This window comes from Hemitrygon akajei, chromosome 22 (genome assembly GCF_048418815.1).
Source record: "Hemitrygon akajei chromosome 22, sHemAka1.3, whole genome shotgun sequence".
NCBI classification, from domain to species: Eukaryota; Metazoa; Chordata; class Chondrichthyes; order Myliobatiformes; family Dasyatidae; genus Hemitrygon; species Hemitrygon akajei.
This window is the reverse complement of record NC_133145.1, coordinates 26,799,800-26,822,594: the sequence shown is the minus strand read 5'-3', so window position 1 is coordinate 26,822,594 and position 22,795 is coordinate 26,799,800. Positions and strand designations below refer to the sequence as shown.

At 38.9% G+C, this 22,795-nt stretch overlaps 1 protein-coding gene across 4 annotated transcripts in view; it reads left to right on the top strand.

Moving 5' to 3' along the window:
- The first annotated feature begins 260 nt into the window (after window positions 1-260).
- Window positions 261-22,795, top strand: part of LOC140714572 (protein shisa-6-like) — a 578,648-nt gene continuing 556,113 nt past the window's right edge. For 3 of the 4 annotated variants that reach the window (XM_073025881.1, XM_073025880.1, XM_073025879.1), the window contains exons 1-2: window positions 2,108-2,475; window positions 3,165-3,890. In XM_073025881.1, coding sequence (XP_072881982.1) covers window positions 3,331-3,890 — 560 coding nt within the window. In that variant the 5' untranslated portion in view covers window positions 2,108-2,475; window positions 3,165-3,330. Of the gene's footprint in view, window positions 360-2,107; window positions 2,476-3,164; window positions 3,891-22,795 lie in introns of those variants that run through there. The other variant, XM_073025878.1, reaches the window with a different exon arrangement.

Here is a 22,795-nt window from a genome sequence, read left to right as displayed (position 1 = left end):
GGGCAAGCAACCCGTCAGTGGGAACTCCTGACGTGATATTATGATGTGCTGGACTGGTCACTTTCGTGATTTAGTCACAAACTAAGGGAATTCTGCGTCTTAAAATATGGGCTTGACATGTAGTTTAAAACGCACGCCTACACACAGGAGATTACACAAGGGTTTGGATACGCGCCGCATTGACTCGTGAGCTGATGAATTCCAACTTCTGTATTTGAGGAGTATTCCATTAACTTTAACGCGCACTGAACGCCTGGCGCGGCGGAGATGCGCGTAATATAACTGCATGACTTCACTTCTCTTAGAGCGAAATTGAATCGGATGCAAAAATCTTTATCTCCGTTGATCCGACCGGGAAAGTAAGTGCAATTGCAACAGGTGGAATCTAAACAGGAAAGCAGGGACTTTATCAGGGCACACGCTGACAATTGGCAATAATGGCTAGTTACTAACAAAAGATTGAAAAATAACGGTTCAGTTTGTTCAGCTCACATTTCCAAAATCTCCCTTACTGTGGTCTTGCGTTATCATAAATACAATATAAGCACTGCGGTAGAGAAATGCGCATACCTGACGTTGTTTTATTGCAAAATGACTGAAGTTGATTTTATAAGCATTTGCCAGCTGTTACAGTGCAACTCTTCCCGCGGAAAATCTAGTAATGGTTTAATATTTCCAATCCTCCACATTAAACTATTGAGAAAATAAATCATTCTGGTCCTTACCAGCTTCCAAGCGAGCAATCCCATTGATGAAAAACAGAAAATGCTGTAAACGTGCACGGGAGAGAAGCATCTGTGAAAGGGGGGCAGAGTTAATCATTCTGGTCATAAACGAGTCTTCGAGGCGAAATGTCAAGTCTTTTTCTCGTTCCACAAATCTGCTTCAACTGCTGAGTGTTTGCAGCATTTTCTGTTTTTATTTCAGATTTCCGACATCTGCAGTGTTTTTTTTTCATCTTCGCTGGAGCAAAGACATCAGTCGCACCCCAGTTCCCCTATTCCCAATACCCCGGAAACTTGTCCTTTTTTAAAGTTTCCTCCTTGATTTTACTTTACCATTACCTCATGCAAACCTAGGCGTCTTTGGACTGGGAGAGGAAACCGGAACAGCGGGGGGGAAATCCTAGTAGTTCCGAGATATATGGACTGCAGCTACGGTACTTGATTGTCGGGATAAGTACTTCTCTGCATTTACAATTCCCATTGATATTTCTCCATGTTTCTAGAAATAGCGACCAGAACAGTTCCTCCTCCTCCTCCCCCCCGCCCCCTAGTTTTACTTTGCCGAAAACACGGTCACTATTTAGAATGCTTAGCAGCTAAGATATACACTCACTCGCCAAGTTGCAAGGGATAGAATTGCTCCAACAGCTGCAGACGAGTGACTCCCTGCTAAACCTAACCATGACTAGCTGCGATCTAATACTATCGGCTATCGGCTGAAGAATTAGGTCCAGTAAGCTTTTGCAGTGAGATGGCAAGAGGGTTCTGCGCGGTTCGAGCCCCTTTGTCCACGGGTTACTTGGTTTATTTAATATGCAAGGAAGAAAAGGGGACATGATTTGCAATATAAACACATTAACCAGCGTGCATCACTGGTTAATACGTGATCGCCACTGCAATCTGATTTTAGACTGCTTGCATTCATTCTCCCGAAATGGCCAATGGCTTTTGAAAACGCTCTTTGAGCTTCACGCCAATGTGGATTTGTGCATTGGGAAATTTCTGAAACCCCCACTGCCCCAATTCTCAAGTAGAGTTCGCTCACCTATTTCCTCAGGTTGACACCGAATCCACTTTCCCAGCCTTATGGCGATTAGCCAAAATTCAAGCCCATGAATGAAGTTGATAGACCGCTTTAATAATTTGCTTCAGTTTCTAATAGTTTAACATCAATTCCAAATCCCTGTAATAAAGTTTTGCTTTGGGGACTGGATACTGTCAGATGAGAACGTGGCCTCTTAACAAAGTGTTCCATTAGCCCCAACCAGTTCCTTACCAGACAGAGACTTCATTAGATAAGAGCTTGATCGACCAAGGGTCGATTTAAGCTTGTTTAGTTATTGATTAGATGCAAACAGGCGCTTAAACTCAACGCCAGCTCCAGAAGTACCCATTCTGAATAACCGGCCGTGCCAGCCTCCACATATATCTCCGCATGTGGCAGATATACTGGGGGGACGGCATTCCAGATGCGTTCGGCAGTTGTTTTTTTTTCTCTCTCTCTCCCTGAATCTTTTCCCTCTGTTTTTGGAAATGATCTTTAAGTAGAAGGCAGGGTCTGATGCGGTGACGTTGGTTGATTGGGGGGAGTAGTGCGTGGGTTGGACTGCTGGGGTGGTGGTTGTGGTGGAGGCGGAGTGGGATCGGCGCTCAGCTTCACTCACTCTCTCTCTCTCTCTCTCTCTCGTTTTCTCATCTCGGTGCCAACGTGAGTACCATCAGGAGCGACCAGAGCGAACCGTGCACCGCAGTAAGTGTTGGCATTTTTTATTTAATTACAAGAGTATTCGCCGCTGCACTTTAATACCAATTCATGGCAGACCCCAGCGCAGCCCAGGACTCGCACAGCCAGCGAGGATGTAAATCAAATAAACGAGTTCCCGTCTCCCCTCTTTAAATGATCCGGAGCAGTTGTTGCCGTTCTGTTTGCTGGTCCTCGTCTCAGAGAAACGGTATTTTGCTAGTATGTAATGCATGCTATTCTGCGTGGCTTGGGTGCGCCGCGCCGTTTTTGTGATATTTAGTATGTAGATAGCGATCTCTCTCCATCAGACACTGCTGTAACTGGCATAAAAAAAATCTTATTGCTGCCCCCCTTCTTCACCCCTCCCACTCCCCACCACCCCTAACCCACGACCTTGCTCCTATATATCAATAATACCAACCCGGGGTAGTGGAAACTGATATATCTCTCCCAAGATCTGCTGTTCTGAGAGAGGCAGAAAAAAATGCTCTCGAAAACTTCCACATCTCGGTGGAACCGAAGGAATTTTCGCCCGCGGTCGAGCGCTGGGATTTAGTACAAGCCCATCCTGATTCTCTTTATTAAAAATAAGACTTTTTTTTTGTTTTCTTCTCCTCCGTGGGTAGAGATTACCCAGTTTGCCGCAGTGGAGAGCGCTCCTGTTTGATTTATACTGTGTATATCTATTAAAATAGATACCTCAAGCCGTTTGTTTCCTCGGCGGATTGAAAGAGATGCTTCGGCTCACGAGCATGTGGGAGCTGATCGTTAGCGGAGGGATCGGGAAGCAGGGCAGGAGGAGCTAGTTTGTGCTTGGGGAGAGATCGCTGGAGAGAGGACCGCGAAGACAGCAGCAAGGCGATGCAGCACCTTCTTCTCTTCCTCGTCTACATGGACCCACTGAACTTGCTGCTCTGCACAGGAAGGACCCGCAACAACAGGACGCTGGCCTCTCCCCGGCGTCAGGGGGGCTACACTTCCAAGGTGCAACAGATCAATACCACGGTGGTGGTGCCGGTTCTCCAGATCAACAGGATGAAGCCTTTGGTACTGCAGCACTCGGAGAAATGCCGGGGTCATTACGACGTGGCGGGTCAGTGGGACCCCGATTTCGAATGCAACAGGACTTCCTACAATTACTGCTGCGGAACCTGCTACATGCGCTACTGCTGCCAAGACAAAAACTACCGCCTGGAGCAGAACAGCTGCAAAAACTACGTGACACCCAAAGTGGAAATCCAAGTCACCACCGACCCAGATCGGGACGAACTGGAGAACGTGTACGATCCGAGCAAGGACAAGACCAACAGCACGGTGTACATTAGCTGCGGAGTAGTCGCCTTTGTAATTATTGCTGGTGTTTTTGCCAAAGTTGCATACGATAAAGCGACCCGACCTCCTCGTGAAATGAACGTGTCTAGGTAAGATCACGTTTTTGGCTTTTGATTGAGAAAGTGTGTGTGTGTGTGTGTGTGTGTGTGTGTGTGTGTGTGTGTGTGTGTGTGTGTGTGTGTGTGTGTGTGTGTGTGTGTGTGTGTGTGTGTGTGTGTGTGTGTGTGTGTGTGTGTGTGTGTGTGTGTGTGTGTTGTGCCTTCCAAGTGTCCACAAATTCCAAGGAATTCTTCATTATAACTTCTTCGTCAAAGATTCTCAAAGGAAAATCGCCATCATTCCAAACCTATCATGGAGATGTGTTAATGTCATCAATATAGAGGAAAGTAAAGCATAAAACTGATAGAGAATGCGACAGGAATATGGGTGATGACCTCAGGAAATGTCTGGAATATCATCTCTCAGCCTAGGTATTGATATGGAATATTAAAAAGTACCTCAAGTGAGACAAAGTTTGAGAGACCTCTAGGAATGAATTTAGATTTTGGAGCCGTGGGTTACAGATAACAAGTTTTCTAACCCAAATTGAAAAGAGGCACATCGCAAAAAATCAAAATTCTACACAACAATCAAACAAGGTATCCACCAATTTACTTTAAAGTGTTGGGGGAAGAATTTTTAAAATTCTTTGAAATATTGTTAAAAAGGTGATCCAAGTGAATTTTTCAATTCACTTGTCAACAGATCCAGTTTGAAATTGGTTATGTATTACATAGCCAGTAAATTGGGTCTGTACTATGTTACTGAGTATGGTAGAATATATTGATTTATTGGGAAGCTTACTTAGAATGAACCTGAGATTAAAATTATCTCTGTCACTAAAAGGTGGTAAGGTCTGGAAATGGGCATTTGTAAAACCACTTCAGCATAATGCTTAGTTCTAGGTGCAAATTAAGTAACATTAAAAAAAAAGGACAGACACAATCTTGTGTTGACTCTTGTTATATTACCTAAATTATCAGCTGTTCAAGCAAATCTTACTGCTTATAATCATGCGTGACGGTTAAAGCCCAAAGCAGAAGGTAAAGTTTGGGATCATCAGCATCCACTTTCCAAGAATATGTTGGTAGTAATTTTTCTATATGTTTATGATTTCTTCTCAGTTATAAAAGAGAATTCTTCCTTTAGAGAGCAACATGAAACAGTGCAGGGAATAATGTGTCTATTATTATTACTACTGATGGAGATTTTCCATGTGAAATGACAATACATTTTTTAGTTTTCTGTCTTTCAAATTATATCAGAGAACATCCTATACATTGGATTGTGTATGGTTATTGCATAAAGGGACCTTTATTTCTTTTGCATAGCTTTTAATTTCATCTGCCCATTTTCTCATATAAAACTTGCATACAAATATCTGCTTGTACTGTGGAATTAATTCATGAGCACATTACCACATTGTCATTGATGATATCAGATGTACACCTTTGTTAAATGTACTGAGCACGTGTGCTCGCCTTTGGTATATTGAATCACTACATGGACTGTGTACTACACTGAGCTTATCTTGAGCCCTTTACAAAGCTACAAGCAGTATATTGTACAACCTTATGGTTCAATATTTTCAATGTAGGAAAACAAAATCTGATACTCCTCTTCCCATTTAACTGACATCAAAATAAGAGATACCTGCTCAATCAAGTACACTCAAAAACTATATTTTTTTGCAAGGTGCTGGCAGAAGAATATCTTAACTGCTATGTGTAATGACACACTTCACAAGCTCTGGCTCAAAACTAAGAGTTGTTGTATAACTATTAATCACATCATCATTATCTCTGGGCTGATTGCCATTCTTCCATTTATTTTTCCAACATTCGCAAACTTCACACACCAGCAGCCGAAGATGGAGAAAGTGTGAAAAGTCAAATGACACCAGCTGTAATAATCTTGTATTTTCATAATGAATGAATTACGCTAGCAGAGATATGAAGCAGTAATTGCATCACAGAGTTATGTTACAATTACAATGTGTTTGAGTTTTACTCTCTGAATTGTGGCACAATTAAAGACAGTTGGTTTCATTGAGCAATGCACAAGATACTAGAGGAAATCAGCAAATCAAGGAGCAGCTATGGAGAAGAATAAACAGTCAAAGCTTTGCGTGGAGACCCTTAAACTGGACACTTTCATCCCCTCTGTAGACACTGCCTGACCTTGCTGAGTCCCTCCAGAACGTTGCTCAAGATTTCCGGCATCTGCAGAATCTCTTGTATTCTTGCTTTCATTAATGCTTTGCATCTTACTGTCAGCATCCTTTGATTTGCATGTAAGAAGACAACACCTTTGTCCCTGTGGATTGTAAGTATTTTGCATAACCAAAGTGTGGGGCAAAAATGAATTAAACGGATATTGCAGCAACTAACCATCTCACAAAACAGTAGGCGTCACCTCAGGTTTCCTATGAATTCCAGCAAAGCGTATTTTTATGAGTGTAAGTGCTTTATTTATTGAAGATGATAGTTAAAAATAATATGTCAATTGATCAGTTCTAGGAATGCTGTCAATAGCAGCATTAACTTAAGAATCTTTAAGCATGGATGCTAGATTTTTCAGTTAAGTTCAAAATATTTTCAATTAAAAGCCATACTTAATAAATTACTTCAGGAGCTTCTTATTTCTCTGCATGTCAAGGTAGATTTTTCGTAAGGAGATAAGTGAGTAGTTTAAAAATAAATTAGCAAAAAATTATGTGTGAGGTATGAAAATCTTAAATTATGAAGTTCTATTTTATTGTATATAAAATTAATTTCTAAATTGGACCATTTCTGTATTATCTAGATGATAGATGTATAACATAACCAAGCATGCTGTCAGTATAGGTACGGAGCCTACACCATTGGAAATCATACTATGCGGTCAGTGCAATATATGGTAGTGTCCAGTGCATTGGAAATCCATGTTTATTGACAGCATAGTGTTCAACATTTGATGCATGGATTGTCCTAATATACTCTTTAGTGCTCCGTACGATGCTTCAAAAGATCAGAACATTTGGTAAGCTCTAGAATGTCACTGTAAAAGGAGTCATATTTTTATAACCATATAACAATTACAGCACGGAAACAGGCCATCTTGGCCGTTCTAGTCCGTGCCGACGCTTACACTCACCTAGTCCTACTGGCCCGCACTCAGCCCATAACCCTCCATTCCTTTCCTATCCATATACCTATCCAGTTTTACTTTAAATGACAATACCGAACCTGCCTCTACCACTTCTACTGGAAGCTCATTCCACACAGCTACCACTCTCTGAGTAAAGAAATTCCCCCTCGTGTTACCCTTAAACTTTTGCCCCCTAACTCTCAAATCATGTCCTCTTGTTTGAATCTCCCCTACTCTCAATGGAAAAAGCCTATCCATGTCAACTCAATCTATCCCCCTCATTATTTTAAATACCTCTATCAAGTTCTCCCTCAACCTTCTACGCTCCAAAGAATAAAGACCTAACTTATTCAACCTTTCCCTGTAACTTAGGTGCTGAAACCCAGGTAACATTCTAGTAAATCTTCTCTGTACTCTCTCTATTTTGTTGATATCTTTCCTATAATTCGGTGACCAGAACTGTACGCAATACAGATCAAACAATACAGTTTGATCTACTGTCAAGGCAACGCGTGATTCCAGAAGTTGTAGGAATCTTGATTTACTTTCAGTGTAACAAGAAACACCTCAGTGTTTGGAAAATTGATTCATACACAGGAAAGTATAAAGTGCCCAAAGAATCATAGCAAATTATTAGATTGATAAACAATACCCAAAGTACTAAGATTCATAGTACATAGTCAGTAAGTATTGGTTTTCTGGTACAAGGTCAAAATGGTCTACAATACCTAAAGTGTTGCAAATCTGGGCAAATTGTTGATATGGTGTATAATGCACAAAGCATGGAAATTACTAAAATAACTTCAAGTGAAGCTTCAATGAGCATTGTATACTGCCAGTGTGATGTAAAATGGATGCATAAGATTCTAACAGTGTGAACTATTGTTACTGAATACAATATATAATGACTACTGCATTGGTTCGCTGTCAGTGTAGTGTACATAGCTTCAATGATTATGAAAGTGTTTGTTCAGTTCGAGGCAGACAGCAGTCATAGAGCACAGAAATGGGCAATTTGGTCCACCATGATCATATCGATCCTTTTGCTTAACAACACGAATACTATCGCTAGCTCTGCTGGCACCCTGTTTGAGATATTGACCACTTTCTGTATCATGAAACATATTCCTCAGATCACCTATAAAACTCCATTCTCTCAATAAAGCAATGCACTCTTCTTTTTGATACTCTTATCATGAAAAGAAAAGATTCTGACTATCCCATCTGTCTATGCCTCTCATAATATTATACCTTTCTGTCCAGTCATCTGAGCTTTCTTCATTCCAGGGAAAACAATCCCAGTCTGTCTAATCTCTCCACATTGTTATCGTCCTCTGATTCAGACAACATTCTGCAAACCTCCTCTGCACTCTCTCCAGCACAACCACATCCTTTCTATTGTTCGGTGATTAGAAGGACACTCATTCATTTTTAGACTCAGAAGTGTTCATATCATCCCAACTCTTACACTCTACGCTCTTGCCTTTGGCCGCACACATCCCTAATGCTTTCTTCACCACCCTATTGTTCTGCGTTAACACTTTCAGGAAATGGTGGGCTTGCATCTGGCATTGTCTCTGTTCATTCTCATTCCTTGTTGCCTGAACATTCAGTGCATTATTTCCTGCTAACGACCTTCCTCACCTCCAATATCTCCAATTTTTATGTCATCTGCAGGTGCGCTAAAGTATTGGTGGGGAGGGGGGAGTGGTGCTCTGTAAATCAGGCAACATCTATAAAAAGAAATAGTTAACATTTCAGATCAATGCTGTGTAGTTACCAACTAACTAACCCCTCAGAATATGTATGTTTCTATACACTTGTCAATCCCAATGCAAAAATCATGCTGATCAAAATGCATGTGGCAGGCTTGACAATTAATTTTATATTTTTAATGCGGTAAATACCTTTCAGTATCAGTTGTATGATTGTATAATTATTGATTTTGATAGATTCCGAAGTGAAAGTCTGACTTACAGAATAATGGTAAATACAACAGATTAAAATGACGTTGGGAACGTTGATAGGCAGGGACTGAATGAAGCGCAGTAATAATTTAATGAGTAAAAGTCACTGAAATTATTAAAGGTCCCTGTGGACTGGATTGCTAGTCTCAAAGTGGAGTATGAGTTGAGAGAAATAATCAGATAATTAAAATTAGAACAAATTATCCAATACATAAATGTACAAAACCAATCAATAAATCCGCATGCTAATCAGCTTCGGGTTCCCTGTCACCCTCATGCAGCACACTGCCCTTTGAGTTTCTAGCAGAGGAAACTGATCGAGCCTCTGCTCTGTGTAGTAGTACTGCTAAATTATTCCAATACCTAAAACATCTAGAAAATACACTCTCTATTCAGAGTCATCGACCCTTTAACAATCCATTAGCCAGCACAAGTAACCGGCAGGACACATTTAAGCAAAGGGCACTAAACAGATAGCACTAAAGAACTGGTGATAAGATCAGCTTTATATGGTACAGAGTAATTGTGGAAGAATGTAGCTCAATTTATAGATTGTTAGTTAAATGCAACTTCTGTAACTGTGCTAAGTTATGAAGCTCTCTACAGTTGCAGTTCCATTCCCAATTTGTGTTCACTTGTCAGAGCCTCAGTTGAGAAACTATAAATGCAAAAAGGCTCTGTGCCGAGAAAAGGGAATTCAAAAAGTCATTCTGTTCAAAGCCACTAATTCAAAGTCCAGTTTTTTTGTCATGTGCATAAATTCCTGTATGCACAGGTGCAAAGTAAAACTTACTTAATGAGGCCTGTGGGAAAATGCATATTTAGATAGATATTTTATTGATCCCAGAGGAAATTACAATGTCATAGTAGCATTACAAGTGCACAGGTATACAAATATTAAAAAGAGAAGTAAGAAACAATAAAAAAAAGTTACCTCAAACAGTCTAACAGGAGGGGTTCATCACTTCCTCGGCTATAGGTTGACTCATTATAGAATCTAATAGCCCAGGGTAAGAATTACTTCGCTCTGCGGAGCAGTGCAATTGTCTTATTCTATTGCCCCAGCACACCACCACATAGAAAATTGTACTGACAACAACAGAATGGTAGAACATGTAAAGGAGAGGCCTACATACTCCAAAGGACCTCAGTCTCCTCAAGAAGTAGAGGCAACTCAGGCCCTTCTTGTACACAGCCTCTGTGTTGGCACTCCACTCAAGTCTGTCATTCAGGTGCACCCCCAGGTACTTGTAGGTCCTCACCACATCCACATCCTCACTGTCAATAGTAACAGGGAGCATTGCAGGCTTAGTCTTCCTCAAGTCCATCACCATCTCCTCTGTCTTACTGATATTGAGCTGTAGATGGTTCAGCTTGCACCATCTGACAAAGTCCTCCACCAGGGCCCTGTATTCATCCTCCTATCCTCCCTTTATACACCCAACTATTGCTGAGTCATCAGAGAATTTCTGCAAATGACGTGACTCAGTGTTGTATCTAAAGTCCGAGTATACAGAGTAAACAGGAATGGAACCAGAACAGTCCCAGTTCTGCTTATAGACTTATAGAGTTCTGCTTATCCCAGTGGGGTCCCAGTGCTGCTTATAGCCATGTCTGACACACAGCTCTGAAGCTGCACTGACTGTGGTCCATTATCTAGAGTACAATGGAAGTGCTAACCTGCGTTGAATGGAGCTTCCCCCCATTAATGAGGCAGTGTGGTATTGAAGGCACCCGAGATATCAAAAAACATGATCCTCACAGTGCTGCCCTGCTTAACCAAATGGTACTAGATTATTCAGCAGGTGGGTGACAACATTGTCAACTCCAAAGCGTCCCTGGTAGGCAAACTGCAGGGGATCGAGGGCTGATCTAACTGCGGGTCAGAGGTGAGCCAGGACCAGCCTCTCTCGGATCTTCATGATGTGTGAGGTCAGAGCCACTGGACGGTAGCCATTCAAGACTTTTGCTTGGCCCTTCTTGGGTACTGGGAGCACACACGATGTCTTCCACACAGTCAGGACCCTTTCCAGGCTGTAACTCAGATTGGAAATGCACTGGAGAACTCCACATCGTTGCTCAGTGCACGTCTTCAGGACCTTAGGGTTCACACAATCCAGTCCCAATGCTTTTCTGTGTTTGAGTTTCCCCCAGAGCCCCTTTTATTTAGAAATAAAAAGGGAAAACTGTTGAAAATACTCAGCAAGTTAGGCAGCACATATGAAGAGAAAGTAAGTTAGAACTTCAGAACTTCAGGTTCATAACCTCTCATCAGAAATGGCAAAAGTTAAAAATCAGATATCTTTTAAGTAGGTTATTGGATGAGAAAAAGTAAGACATGGCTGCAGTGCATGACAGTTGACTAACTCTTGGCACAGATTACCCATCGTCACACATCGTTTTTTTCCTGAAGCAAGTACTGGAGATTCAGATCCTTTTTGTGTACTTCATCTGTTTCATTTGGGACATGCAGCAGACATGCTAACCGGCCAATCCACAGCTCCCAAAATAATCCCACAAAGACAGCAAACGCTGAAACTTCAGAGTGAGGTAGGGGCAGGGTTTTTTTTTGGTTCCAAGGAAGTTATAAAGATAAAAAGGCACAAAGCATTAAATGAGGACGAATAATCACAGTGGTGAAAACTGTACATCGAAAGCGCCTTGCTCTCTATCAGTGTATTCCCTGCCCCTTTCTGTTTTCATTTCTTTCCCACTTTATCCCTGTCTAACCATTCCCTGCTCCAATCAGTTATTTTGAGATGACAGTGTATTAGTCTTATGTGTTTTCTTATTTAATTTTATTCAGTTAGGAGTTTGAAGTTGTAATAAGGAAATATAGCCTTTTATAATTGGATTAAGCAGGTTCTGTAGAATCAGTGTTCTGTGAACAGCCATGTCCATAACTCAAGACATTGGCTGAATTAACTGCCAGCCACACCAAACTGAAGGGAAGCATGCTCAACTCAGCACAGGGAATGTTAGCTTTTGAGCTCCGTTCAACATCTTTTCGGTTTTCAGTTCTTCATTTTGGAGATTGACATCTATCAAATTGCCAGACTATAAAACCCACCTGCATATTGGAGGGACATCTGCCACAAGAATATTGCCTTTTTTAATAATAGAAATGTAAAATCAATCATTTTAATTTAAACATTAAATACATATAAATTGTCAGACCTTTAAAATTTTTAATGAACTTTTCTATATACTTCATGGGGTTTGAAGTTTTGTTTCACAGTGAGAATTGTTTTTATCTTCAACCAATATCGCATACAACTCCACGTCAGGAAGGTTTGGTTTTTTTGAACAATCAAGCAGTATATTTGCACAAGATATTGATCTGTAATGTTGTGCACAAGGATAAAAAGGAGGAGGGGTGTAATTGAAGGTTGAAAAACAATAGCAGGTTTGAGAAAATTTGATAAAAACAGGAAAATATGATAGTAATATATAGCTCTGAACAAGCCTCAAATTAAACCTATAAGCAGATGGGCTCCTTTGGTAGGATGTTGGCTTATCATAGCAATGTTATCCATGTGACATACAACACAATCTTTGCTTTAATACGTGCATTTATCCAATCATAGTATTTACCGTTCTTTAAGTTCGCTGAAAATTACACCATGCAAAAATAGTTAAAGCACAATTCGAAGATTTTAACTTTCTTTGTCTGAGGCATTGGGAGCTGGGGTACTGGGAACTGTTTGCACTTATTTTAAACAAAGATAGGTTGCGTGCAATCTTTGAATCTAAGTTATTACTAGCTAGGATTAATACTGTTAAAGAGGATTGTGCTGCTGGCTCTAGCGGAATTCACCTGAAGATCAACAAATAAGTAGGGAATGGCTTTTGCATTCTCTGTTCACATATATAGAGGCGAGTGGTATAGTTTTATTGTTTGGACATCAGAGAGTATTGAGGAACTTGTCATTAAAATTGTCATGAAATTAAAGGATGAGTTGCTTGACACGGTTGAAAAGAATTTTCTAGAAAGGATCTCGATTAATACATTCCATTAATAACTTGGCTGAGAAGAAATTTTTGGAGACTCTTAGCATGGCCTCTAGAAAATGTTTGCTAGGGTCTTTGGGAAAATAACAAAATTGTTGGATGATAAATGCCTCCGCATTCCCTGATGAAGCTCACTGATGAAAAGCAACAAGATTGAGTTTTGTGGGACTCGCAGGCCAATTTTATATTAGTAAGGAACATCTTGGAGATGGTACTTGTTAATAGTCTTAGCCCTTGTATTAATCTATAGGAGTAAACATTTGTTGTGTATTTAATATTTGAGTAATATTGTAAATATATTTGATTAAGCATTCTTGTTCATTTAAATAATTCATTACGAGTTATATGTATAAATATGTGATTGTATATGCCATCGTGCCCCCACATGATAGGCTTAAAGTAATCATGAAGTTAGAACCACATTCCCAGTCTCCTGAGTCTTCCTTTGAATTAGTTTAATGTTTTGAAGTTACAAAACATGACATTTCCAATGAGCTATATTTAATATGAGCCTGAGATGGCAATCAACCTGTAGAAATTCAGTGAGATGTTTGAATTGAAAGAAAACAGCAAGGAATGCTTGTAAAATACAGAGCCGAGAATGTGCAGAAACTGTAGAGTTTAAAAAAAATCAATAAATGGACGAATTTGTGGGTTCAGAAAGAGTGAGTGTCTAGTGCTAGTATTACTTATAAAAAGCAGAAGTGGCTAGCTACATCAGAAGATTGACACATTTGATTACACAACAGATACACACTGGATTTTATATATTAAGCAAATGGAACAGTATTTTGATGTAAATGAAATAGCCAATGAGAAATGAGTACAAAATTTGTTGAGTGCATTGGGTTTAAAAGGATTTAATTTGCTTCCAGTTTCCTGCTCCAACCAAAGCAGCAGAAATGAGCTTTGCTAATACTGTCATAGTAATACAAGAACATTTAGAATCAAAAGCATTGTTGATTGCGGAATGCTTTAGGTCTTATAAGCAGAATCAAAAGGAAGGGGAGTCCATTTCGGTGTACGTGGTTGAATTGAACGAGTTGGCTGGGAATTTTCAGTTCAATGATGGACATAATGATGCACTGAGAAATCATTCAATTTGTAGAATATTACAAAAAAATTCAAAAATGCTTCCTAACTGAAGCACAACTCACATTTAAAATAGCTGTTGAAATTGCTGTTTCACTGGAAACCACAGACAAGAATGCAATTGAGTTATGGTCAGGAATGAAAGAGGCAGCTCGTTCAATTCAGCCATGTATGCTTAAATGGTACCCCTTCCTTTCAATTCCGCTTATGAAACCTAAAGTGCTCTTCAACTAACAATTGGTTGAGTTCTAAATGTTCCTGCATTACTTTGACAATATCAGCAAAACTCAGTTCTGCTGATTTGGTTGGAGCAGTTAAACTTTGAAGCAACAGAATGCTTTTAAACTCAATGCTTTCAGCAAAATTGATACTCATTTCTCTTTGGCTGTTTTGTTTGCTTCAAAATGCTATTCAATTTGCTCAGTTTATAACGTCCAGCTATCTGTTATGTAATCAAACCTGTGAATCTTTCCGATTTAGTTAGCCATATTTGCAACTTTCTTTAAAGATTATTATCACCCAGTACTCACTCTTTTTGAACCCGCAATTCTTCCATTTAAGGACTTGTTTTTTAACCTGGCCATACAAGTTGTGTTATTGTTGTGGCAGGGGCTCACATACACCAGACCAATGCGGGTTGAAAGGTGAATTTTGTAGAAATTCCAATAAAGTAGGACACATCCAAAGAATATGTCGAGCAGACAAATATACATAGATTGCATTGGCAAGAGAAAAAGATAAAAAATGAAGTTGCAGTTTCAAAAAGAGTACTAATCTGCATGCTGTTGATGAAAGAGCTAATAATGATGAGAGGGACACAGAGCTGGCTAGCATTGAGATTTACAATGTAAAAACTAATAATAGACAAGCACTGTGACTTACGTTAGAAGTGAATGGAAGTCAATTAAAATGGAATTGAACACTGGCTCGATTGTTTCAGTCATTCTGCAAAATGAGTTTTAATGACATTTCAAAGATATTAAACTAAGCCTGCAGATATCTAACTAAGAACTTATACTGGAGAAAAGATAGCTCCTGTCGGGATGACATTCGTGACAGGGAAATTCAACAACCAACAAGCCACATTAGGCCTGTACATGGTAAAAACAGGAGCACCAGCATTGTAGAAGCATGACTGGTTGAGACAACTACAAATTGACTGGAGATCCATCCATTATTTGTATGTCACATTCCTCCAGTGAAGCCAATGGAAAGTGGTTTATGAATGGTATTGGTTGATGCCAGAAGTGTCTCCATCTGAAATACCATGAACTATTGTGTAACAGTATACAAACAAGTAATGGTGCCATTCTCATATTGGACCAAGGAAGGACCATGCTACTTGGAGGATTCATAAATGTGACAAAGGCAGTGGTCCCACTTCAACAGTTTTTGTAGGCAACACATCAAGAGAGAGATAACATGATGGTTAACTATGTCCTGCACACTCCCATCAGGTCCACCATATTTTATTCTCCAGGAGCTCAAAGGTATCCAAAAATCTGCTCCCAGCACCTCAATTTACACCAGTCTCTTCACCTACCACTAGCTCATCTTCAGCACCAGAGCCATATCCTGATCCAGCTGGTAGTGGTGTTGGTAGAGGCGGATACATTAGGGCCTTTTCAGAAACCCTTAGATAGCCTCATGGTGATAGGAAAATGGAGGGCTATGTAGGAGGGAAGGGTAGATTGATCTTAGAGTAGGTTAGAGGGTTGGCACACCATTGTGGGCTACAGGGCCTGTATGTGCTGTAATATATTATGTTCTACCCGAGAATCCTTCTGATTTGTTAATCAGGCAGTTACTTGCAAAATGTGCCTTGGTTTTAAGCTGGAAGAGAGTGCAAGGAACTTCAGGAAAGTTGCAAGCATTTGACTTTTTTGAGTATAAAGAACCAGAATCTACTCCGCATACATTAAGGTTATTGCATGAACTTTACATGGGAGACAAAAAGCTGCTTGTAAAAGTAGGTAGAATGACCGAAGCTCATCCAGATGAATGGAAGGCCAAAAAGAAAGGAGTCAATGGAGATACAAAATCAGAGAATTTTCAGATGATGTTGTGGATGAGGAAACTAAGGGGAGAGATCAGATCATTAAGGGAGCGATGGATGTATTAATAAGAGAATACTTCAGTGGACCAAATGTACCTTTCCAAGATCAAGATGCACATGCCAGAAAGAAGAAAATGGAAAAGAAAAAGAATGACAAGAAGTTGAAAAGGAGAATAAAGGTTCCATAGCTGTCAGAACCACTTCCTGCATTCTCAGAGTCAATTCCTACAACCAGCACAGAGGAGGTCCCAGAACCTGAGATTGTTACACAGCCACAAGTCTCACCTGCCAAGCAGAGTGATCCCCCTTGTCAGGAAAGATGTTATCCTACAAGAGTAAGAAATCCTCCACAGTGATTGAATCTTTAGGCCTGAATGGGACAATTTAAAATTAACTGAGCTGTGGATGTCTGTATATAGTAGATGAATTATATAACATACTGTGTATATAGTTGGGATGCATTCTCCATTGAGTTCTTTATAGCTAAGCAGGGAGGAGTTTTGTGTATTTAATATTTCTGAGTTATTTGAGTAACATTTTAAATATATTGCTTAATTGTTCATTTCTGAGTTATATGTATAAATGCATGAAATGCATATGTCTCCAAAACTACCACATGTTATAGGCATGTCTCGCTTAAACTAAACATGAAGTTAAACCCATATTCTTGGACTCACATGTCTTCCTTTGAATTAATGTTTTGCAGTTACAAAACGTAACAACATTAATAAATGAATGTTTTCTTTCCTTTTGTTTTATAAATGGAGGCATCAGAAGAAGTTTGCAAAAGCTACAAAGATACATGCAAATATAAAAGCCTTAGACAGAATCAATTTGACTGGATACAGTGAAGGAATGGTTCTGGCAGATAGCATTTAATACAGATGCATAATTCAAGTGGCAGGTTCACTGCCAAATGTTGTGTGCCATTGCTTTTTCAAAGCTGGTGAATGAGGAAGGAACTCTTGTGTTATAATACATTAGTCTCTGAAAGCTCTTCACAGGAGACACAAATAATTGTAGAAGTGGGTAGGATGCTAGTTCCATCACATATGAAATATGGACTTTGACAAATAGTGCCTTGATTTTATCTACTTGCATCGATATGGAATTCCTGAAAATGATTTGTATGACACTTCATGCATGGCTACCTAACTTAAAGATACTTAATAGAAACTTAGAAAGTTTCAGCTTCATCACATATGGACAAATGGGTTAAAGGGGGCTTAGTGATGATCTTTAAAATTCTAGTAGGATTATGTGTTGTCCAAAGGGGCAGGTTATTTGACCTTACAAAGTTGTCCATAGATATGTTAACAATTTTTTTAAATCAATAGAGTTGAGTAAACCTTTCTCTGAGAAAAGATTTGCAGGTGTTTTCTCAATTAACCACTTTAAATGTGTGTTTGTTACATTTTTGTTAGCTGCTTGCTTTAAGAATCATTGAATTAAGAACATGGATAAGCCATGAATATCTTGAATGGCTTAACTGCCTCAGAAGACTGAGCGCCCTATTCCTGCTTCTGTGTCCCTAATATAAAATAGGTTAGATGTGAAGAGTACTTCTGCTTGCTGAAAATTATTGACCTTGGGATTTATTACAAGTACGCAGAAATCCAGTGCACAATTAAAACTGAAACCGGATGTGTTTCTGTGAGCACATCAATTTACAGACGAAAGGTGGTCAAAAAGGGCTGTGACATTTCACTGTTCTGAAACTTGACAGCTTTTGGTGATTAGAGCCCAATTTCTCACCTCTTTCGCCTGTTTAACTTTCTCCATGAGGCTTCATGATACTGAATGAGGGTCGATGAAGGTGTTGGTGCCCAGAACTCATGTAGTGTGTTAGGTTGAATGGACCTGGTCTTTTCTGTTTTGCTGTCTGAGATCATTTGATAAATGATAAGCTTTTATCACTCAAGCTTGGAGTTAACTAACCATAAACATTTTACTTATTGCCTGCATTGTATTAACATGGAGACACAAGAGACAACAGACAAGGTGCGGCAGGAACCCAATGGGCTAAGCAGTATCTGTGGAGGTCCCGGATCCGTGCCCAAATGAAGAGTCTTGACTTAAAATGTCGACTCTCCATTTCTCTCCTCAGATGCTGCCTAATGCTTTTGTTGCTTACAGTGACATGTGGCAATACCCTGAGTCTACCAGTAAGGCTTGTCAATAAATAAGGATGAAAGATATCACTGATAAATGCACAAGCTTTCAGTTATTTCAACCATTCCCATATTAGCTCTATCACTATTTATTTTATTGAGGTATAATTTGGTGATACTTTTAATTATTTCAAATTAACTAACAATCAAACTGTAAATTTCTAAATTAATTTACTTCATGGTTCTCAAATATAGTTAGGGTATTTATTCATTTCCATATTTTATGTTGATCCATTTGAAGTAATAATTAGCAATATTTTAATTAGCAGACAAGAGCAATGATACAATTTAACTCTAATGTGGGTTATGAAGAGAATGCTTTAAATATATTACACAGAAATGCCAAAATTCACATTTATTATGCATTCTCAGCAAAATACATTGCAAAATCTTTTCTTTTGTTCCTAAAGTGGAGTGTAGAGGAAACTGTTTCCAAGTTAAATTACAGCACTTTGAAATTCAACTGGTAATTTCCAATTATGATCACTTAACAGATCAGACACTATTTCCATATCAGGGGCATATTAAATGACATCACTCCTCCAGGATGCCAGAGAAATTAATGCATGTTGTTTTGGGGACAGCATGCAAGATCCAGGTTTTAATAGCGCCACTCTATGGTAGGACCCCAGTCATGCAAATTCCTTTATTTTGGAACCTCTCCATTGTACAAATCTCTCATCAACCCATCTTCTTACCCTACGACACATTACCTTCATAATCAATCACCACCCAGCAGCCCTCCTCCCAACAACTTCCCAATGACTCTAAAACTCTCTGAGATTCTCTTGTCCAAGGCTTTTCTGATCTCTTTAACTTCAAATCCTCCCAAGCCCATGCCTCTCCTGCTTACCGAATTCCTAGACTCCATGACAAGCCAAATTGCAACTCCCAATTGACCAATTCCTGACTCCTTCACTTTCTATTCTCCATGATTCCCCAACCCCTAGCCCTCAGTCTACCTTACCACATTGTATTCCGCTCCCCCTCACAGGACACATTCAGAAAATGTGCATTTTCTTCTTTATTTCGATTAATGACGACCACCAAAGGTTCACGGCTCTAAGGTAATATTTTCAAAACCATTGTTCACTGGTTTGATAAATAAAACTGCCTATAAATATCCCACTCATGAAATGGCAAATCTTCAGTCTTGTGTATTAGATTGGAGCAAATACAGGTGTATTCATTTTTTGGACCTGTAAAATGTGTCACTTGAATCTCCAGCATATGTTTAGTCATTGCTGACAAGAGAGGGCAGCTGTTACAACTGGCATTTACAATCAAGGAATGAAAATTATTACATATTCATTTAAAGATATGCAGCTAGTCTATTTATTTTGTTTAAAACATTGGAAGAGCTGGCATTTTTAATATAAAAATCCAAGTTTAATTTCTTATGTGAAAGGCTATGGCAACCAAAATTCTTAACAGGATGATGAAGGGTTTTGAAAAAAATAAACATGGAAAACTTTATGCTAATAGAAGGGTTGAACATTTTTAGTAAATGTCCAGTGCTGGATAATGAAAAATTAGGTAATAATCCACTCCCAACAAAGAGCATGAGGTGCATGGGTGCTTGTTGCTTGCTACTGTTTAGAAGTGTTAAATTGATTACTTATGAGTAGAGAATTCCATAGAAAAATGTCAGCTTTAAATAAAATAGATTGTATAGCAAACACCTCTCATTCAGTTCAGACCGAATGAGAATGAGTTATGACCGAATGGGTTATGAGAATGCTTTTGGTAAATATCCTGAGATGGACATTATAGGTTTAAATCCCTTCCATTACCAATGATATTTGACACCACAATATCTTATTGCTTATCTTATCCATGTTATAAGGAAGTGCAATATATTGGAAAAATAATATGAGTCTTATATCACCAGTTCAGCTTCCTGGCTATGAGATGTCATCAGTATCACTAAAACTATAGTACAGATGCAGGCAGTTCCTCCCGCTTGATTTTTAAGAATTTACATGGTGCTCCAATGTTCAAAGTGAACCAACCTAAACAAAATAGCTTCTGTCTGCTTCATACTGTTTCCTGTTAATTAATTGCTTAAGTATTCATTGAGAGCACCACTGAATGATCTGTTCTTTGACCTCTGCCAACATGGCTAAGCATGTTCTCTCATGTGGAGATAATTTGTTGGTTTCTCTTGGTATTTTCTGAAATGGTTCTTAAGGTCTATTTGTGTGCCTGTGTCGTGGGATGGAAGTGGGAGTATTTGACAGTCCCTAATCCTAATTAGTTTGTTTCTTAAAAGGCCAATCTATAATGTATTTCTGACTGTATTGAGATTCAGCATGTATCTCTATTTGGAGTGCAACACTACCATCAAAGTTTGAATAGCAATTGTGATGGACATAAGGATGAAGAAGAGGTAGAGAAATCATGAAATGAATACCACTTTACATCTCCGAGTATTAGAGCCCATCATGCAATGGTTTATCGTGCCACTCTAATGCCACCCTTTTAACAGGTTTGGATTAAATTCTAGTTACCTAAAACAAACTGCCATCCCTTGTTGGCCATGTTAGTTCTAGCTTCAGTAATTTATTATTTGTAATCAATAAAGGCTACCTACAGAAAATCCAGGACAAATCCACCAGCATTCATCCAAAAGGAAACATTTTCTTCCATGTTGTTTATTACACGTTTGCTACAGTTATTAGAGTTAGTACCAATTAATATGATATTTTGATTGCCTTTGTTCAAAGTATGCTCTGTGTAAAGGTTGAAATTTGAGAACACAGGGCTAGTACTTCAGGTCTTATATTAGTATTTAATGCTAAGGATGAATTTGAAAATTATAGGGGTTTTATTAGAGCCTGCAGTTGATTGATGGTCTCATGCTGACCATACTAGTGACCTATATATATTTTTGAACATCCTGGCCATGAGTGGAATACTCATTACAGAAATAAAAATGATTCATGAAAGTAAATGTCTTTAACAGAAGGAATTGATAAATAGCAGAATTTCAAATGAAGCAGGGAGAATCAAGGCCAAACAATTTTGTGCTTGCTAATTGAAGAAAATATTATTAGAATTTAAAATAATTAATTTTTCCAATGTCAACTAATGACAAATTTAATTCTTGACTGATGTGGAAAAATCAATTGGTGGCTCTAACTACCCAATTAAACACTTTCTGTAAATTAGCTACACTGCATTAATAGAAGGTGAAATTACACTATTGTTACACTTTAAGGATTGTAAATTTGCACCTCTCTTTGCATATTTCAATATTGGTTGAGAACAAAACCCAGAGCTACTGCTTGTTTTAAAACCTCAGAACATCTGCTTCTTTGAGGTATAGATCACATACTTCAACTCAAAATTTGACAGTGGAAAACATGGCTTGCTGTGAAGAGATTGAGAGAATGTAACCATAAGGGGCATGCAATTTGCCTTGGATCAATGCTTTTAAATCTAAGTATAATCATCCATACAAATACAACAAAAACATAATCCTCATTCTCTTGGTGGTTTATTATTCATTTCTGGGAAAATGCAACCTTAAATTTCCATGGATTGACAAAATAAGCTCCAGTAACATTTAAAAGCTAATTTTGAAAAGGGATGCTATAACTTATAAAAATCAGCTTCAATTATTGTAAACTGATAAAGACAAAATTGTTGTTTGGAAAGTAAATAGCTATGTCTCTCATTCTTGTCTAATTGGAAAGCTTGAATGTGTATCCTACTAACCCATCAACTATGTTGCTAATAAATACAGCTAATAGTTCAGGCTCTAAACTATTCTAAATGTATGCAGTTAAAAAAAGACTAAATGACTTTGGCTTTAATTGTGATCCCTGTGGAATACCATTTGTTACATCCTATGAATTGGAATATCTGCTCATGATTCCAATTCTCTGATAGATCACATTGGTTTCGAGACCAGAACATGACTGGTTTGTAACATTAGAAGGTTTCTGAGAAGAACAGGTCATTTGCCCATCAAAGATGGCCAAATTCCTATTCACATAGTGTGTTGAAATAACTAATGAGTTTAAATTTGAAAGTCTCTAAGGTACTACTCTCAACTACACAACTATAGTTTGTTCCATGGGTCCACAACTTGCTATGTAAAGAAATGCTTCCTGGTGTGAGTTTGAAATCTTTCCTTAAACAGCTTCCTCCTATGGCTGTGTCCTTGATGATGCATTAATCTTGAATTAGCAGCTGGCATCCACCTTACTTACACCTTCAATAATTTTGAACATTTCTGTCATGTTTCCTCCCATTCTACGTCAACCCAGGCTGAAAAGATTTAATTCTTTCAATATTTCTTCCAAGCTCATACCCTGCAGACCTGGAATGTGTCTAGTCACCCTTCTCTGGACTCCCTCCAGTGTCTTCACATCCCTCGCACAATATGGAAACCAAAATTGTACACAGTATTCAAGGTGTGGCCTCACAAGTGCATTAAACAGCTTAAGGAGAATGTTTCCTGACTTGAACTCCAGTGGGTGCATTATATAGCCCAACATTCTGTTAGCCTTCCTAATCGCTTC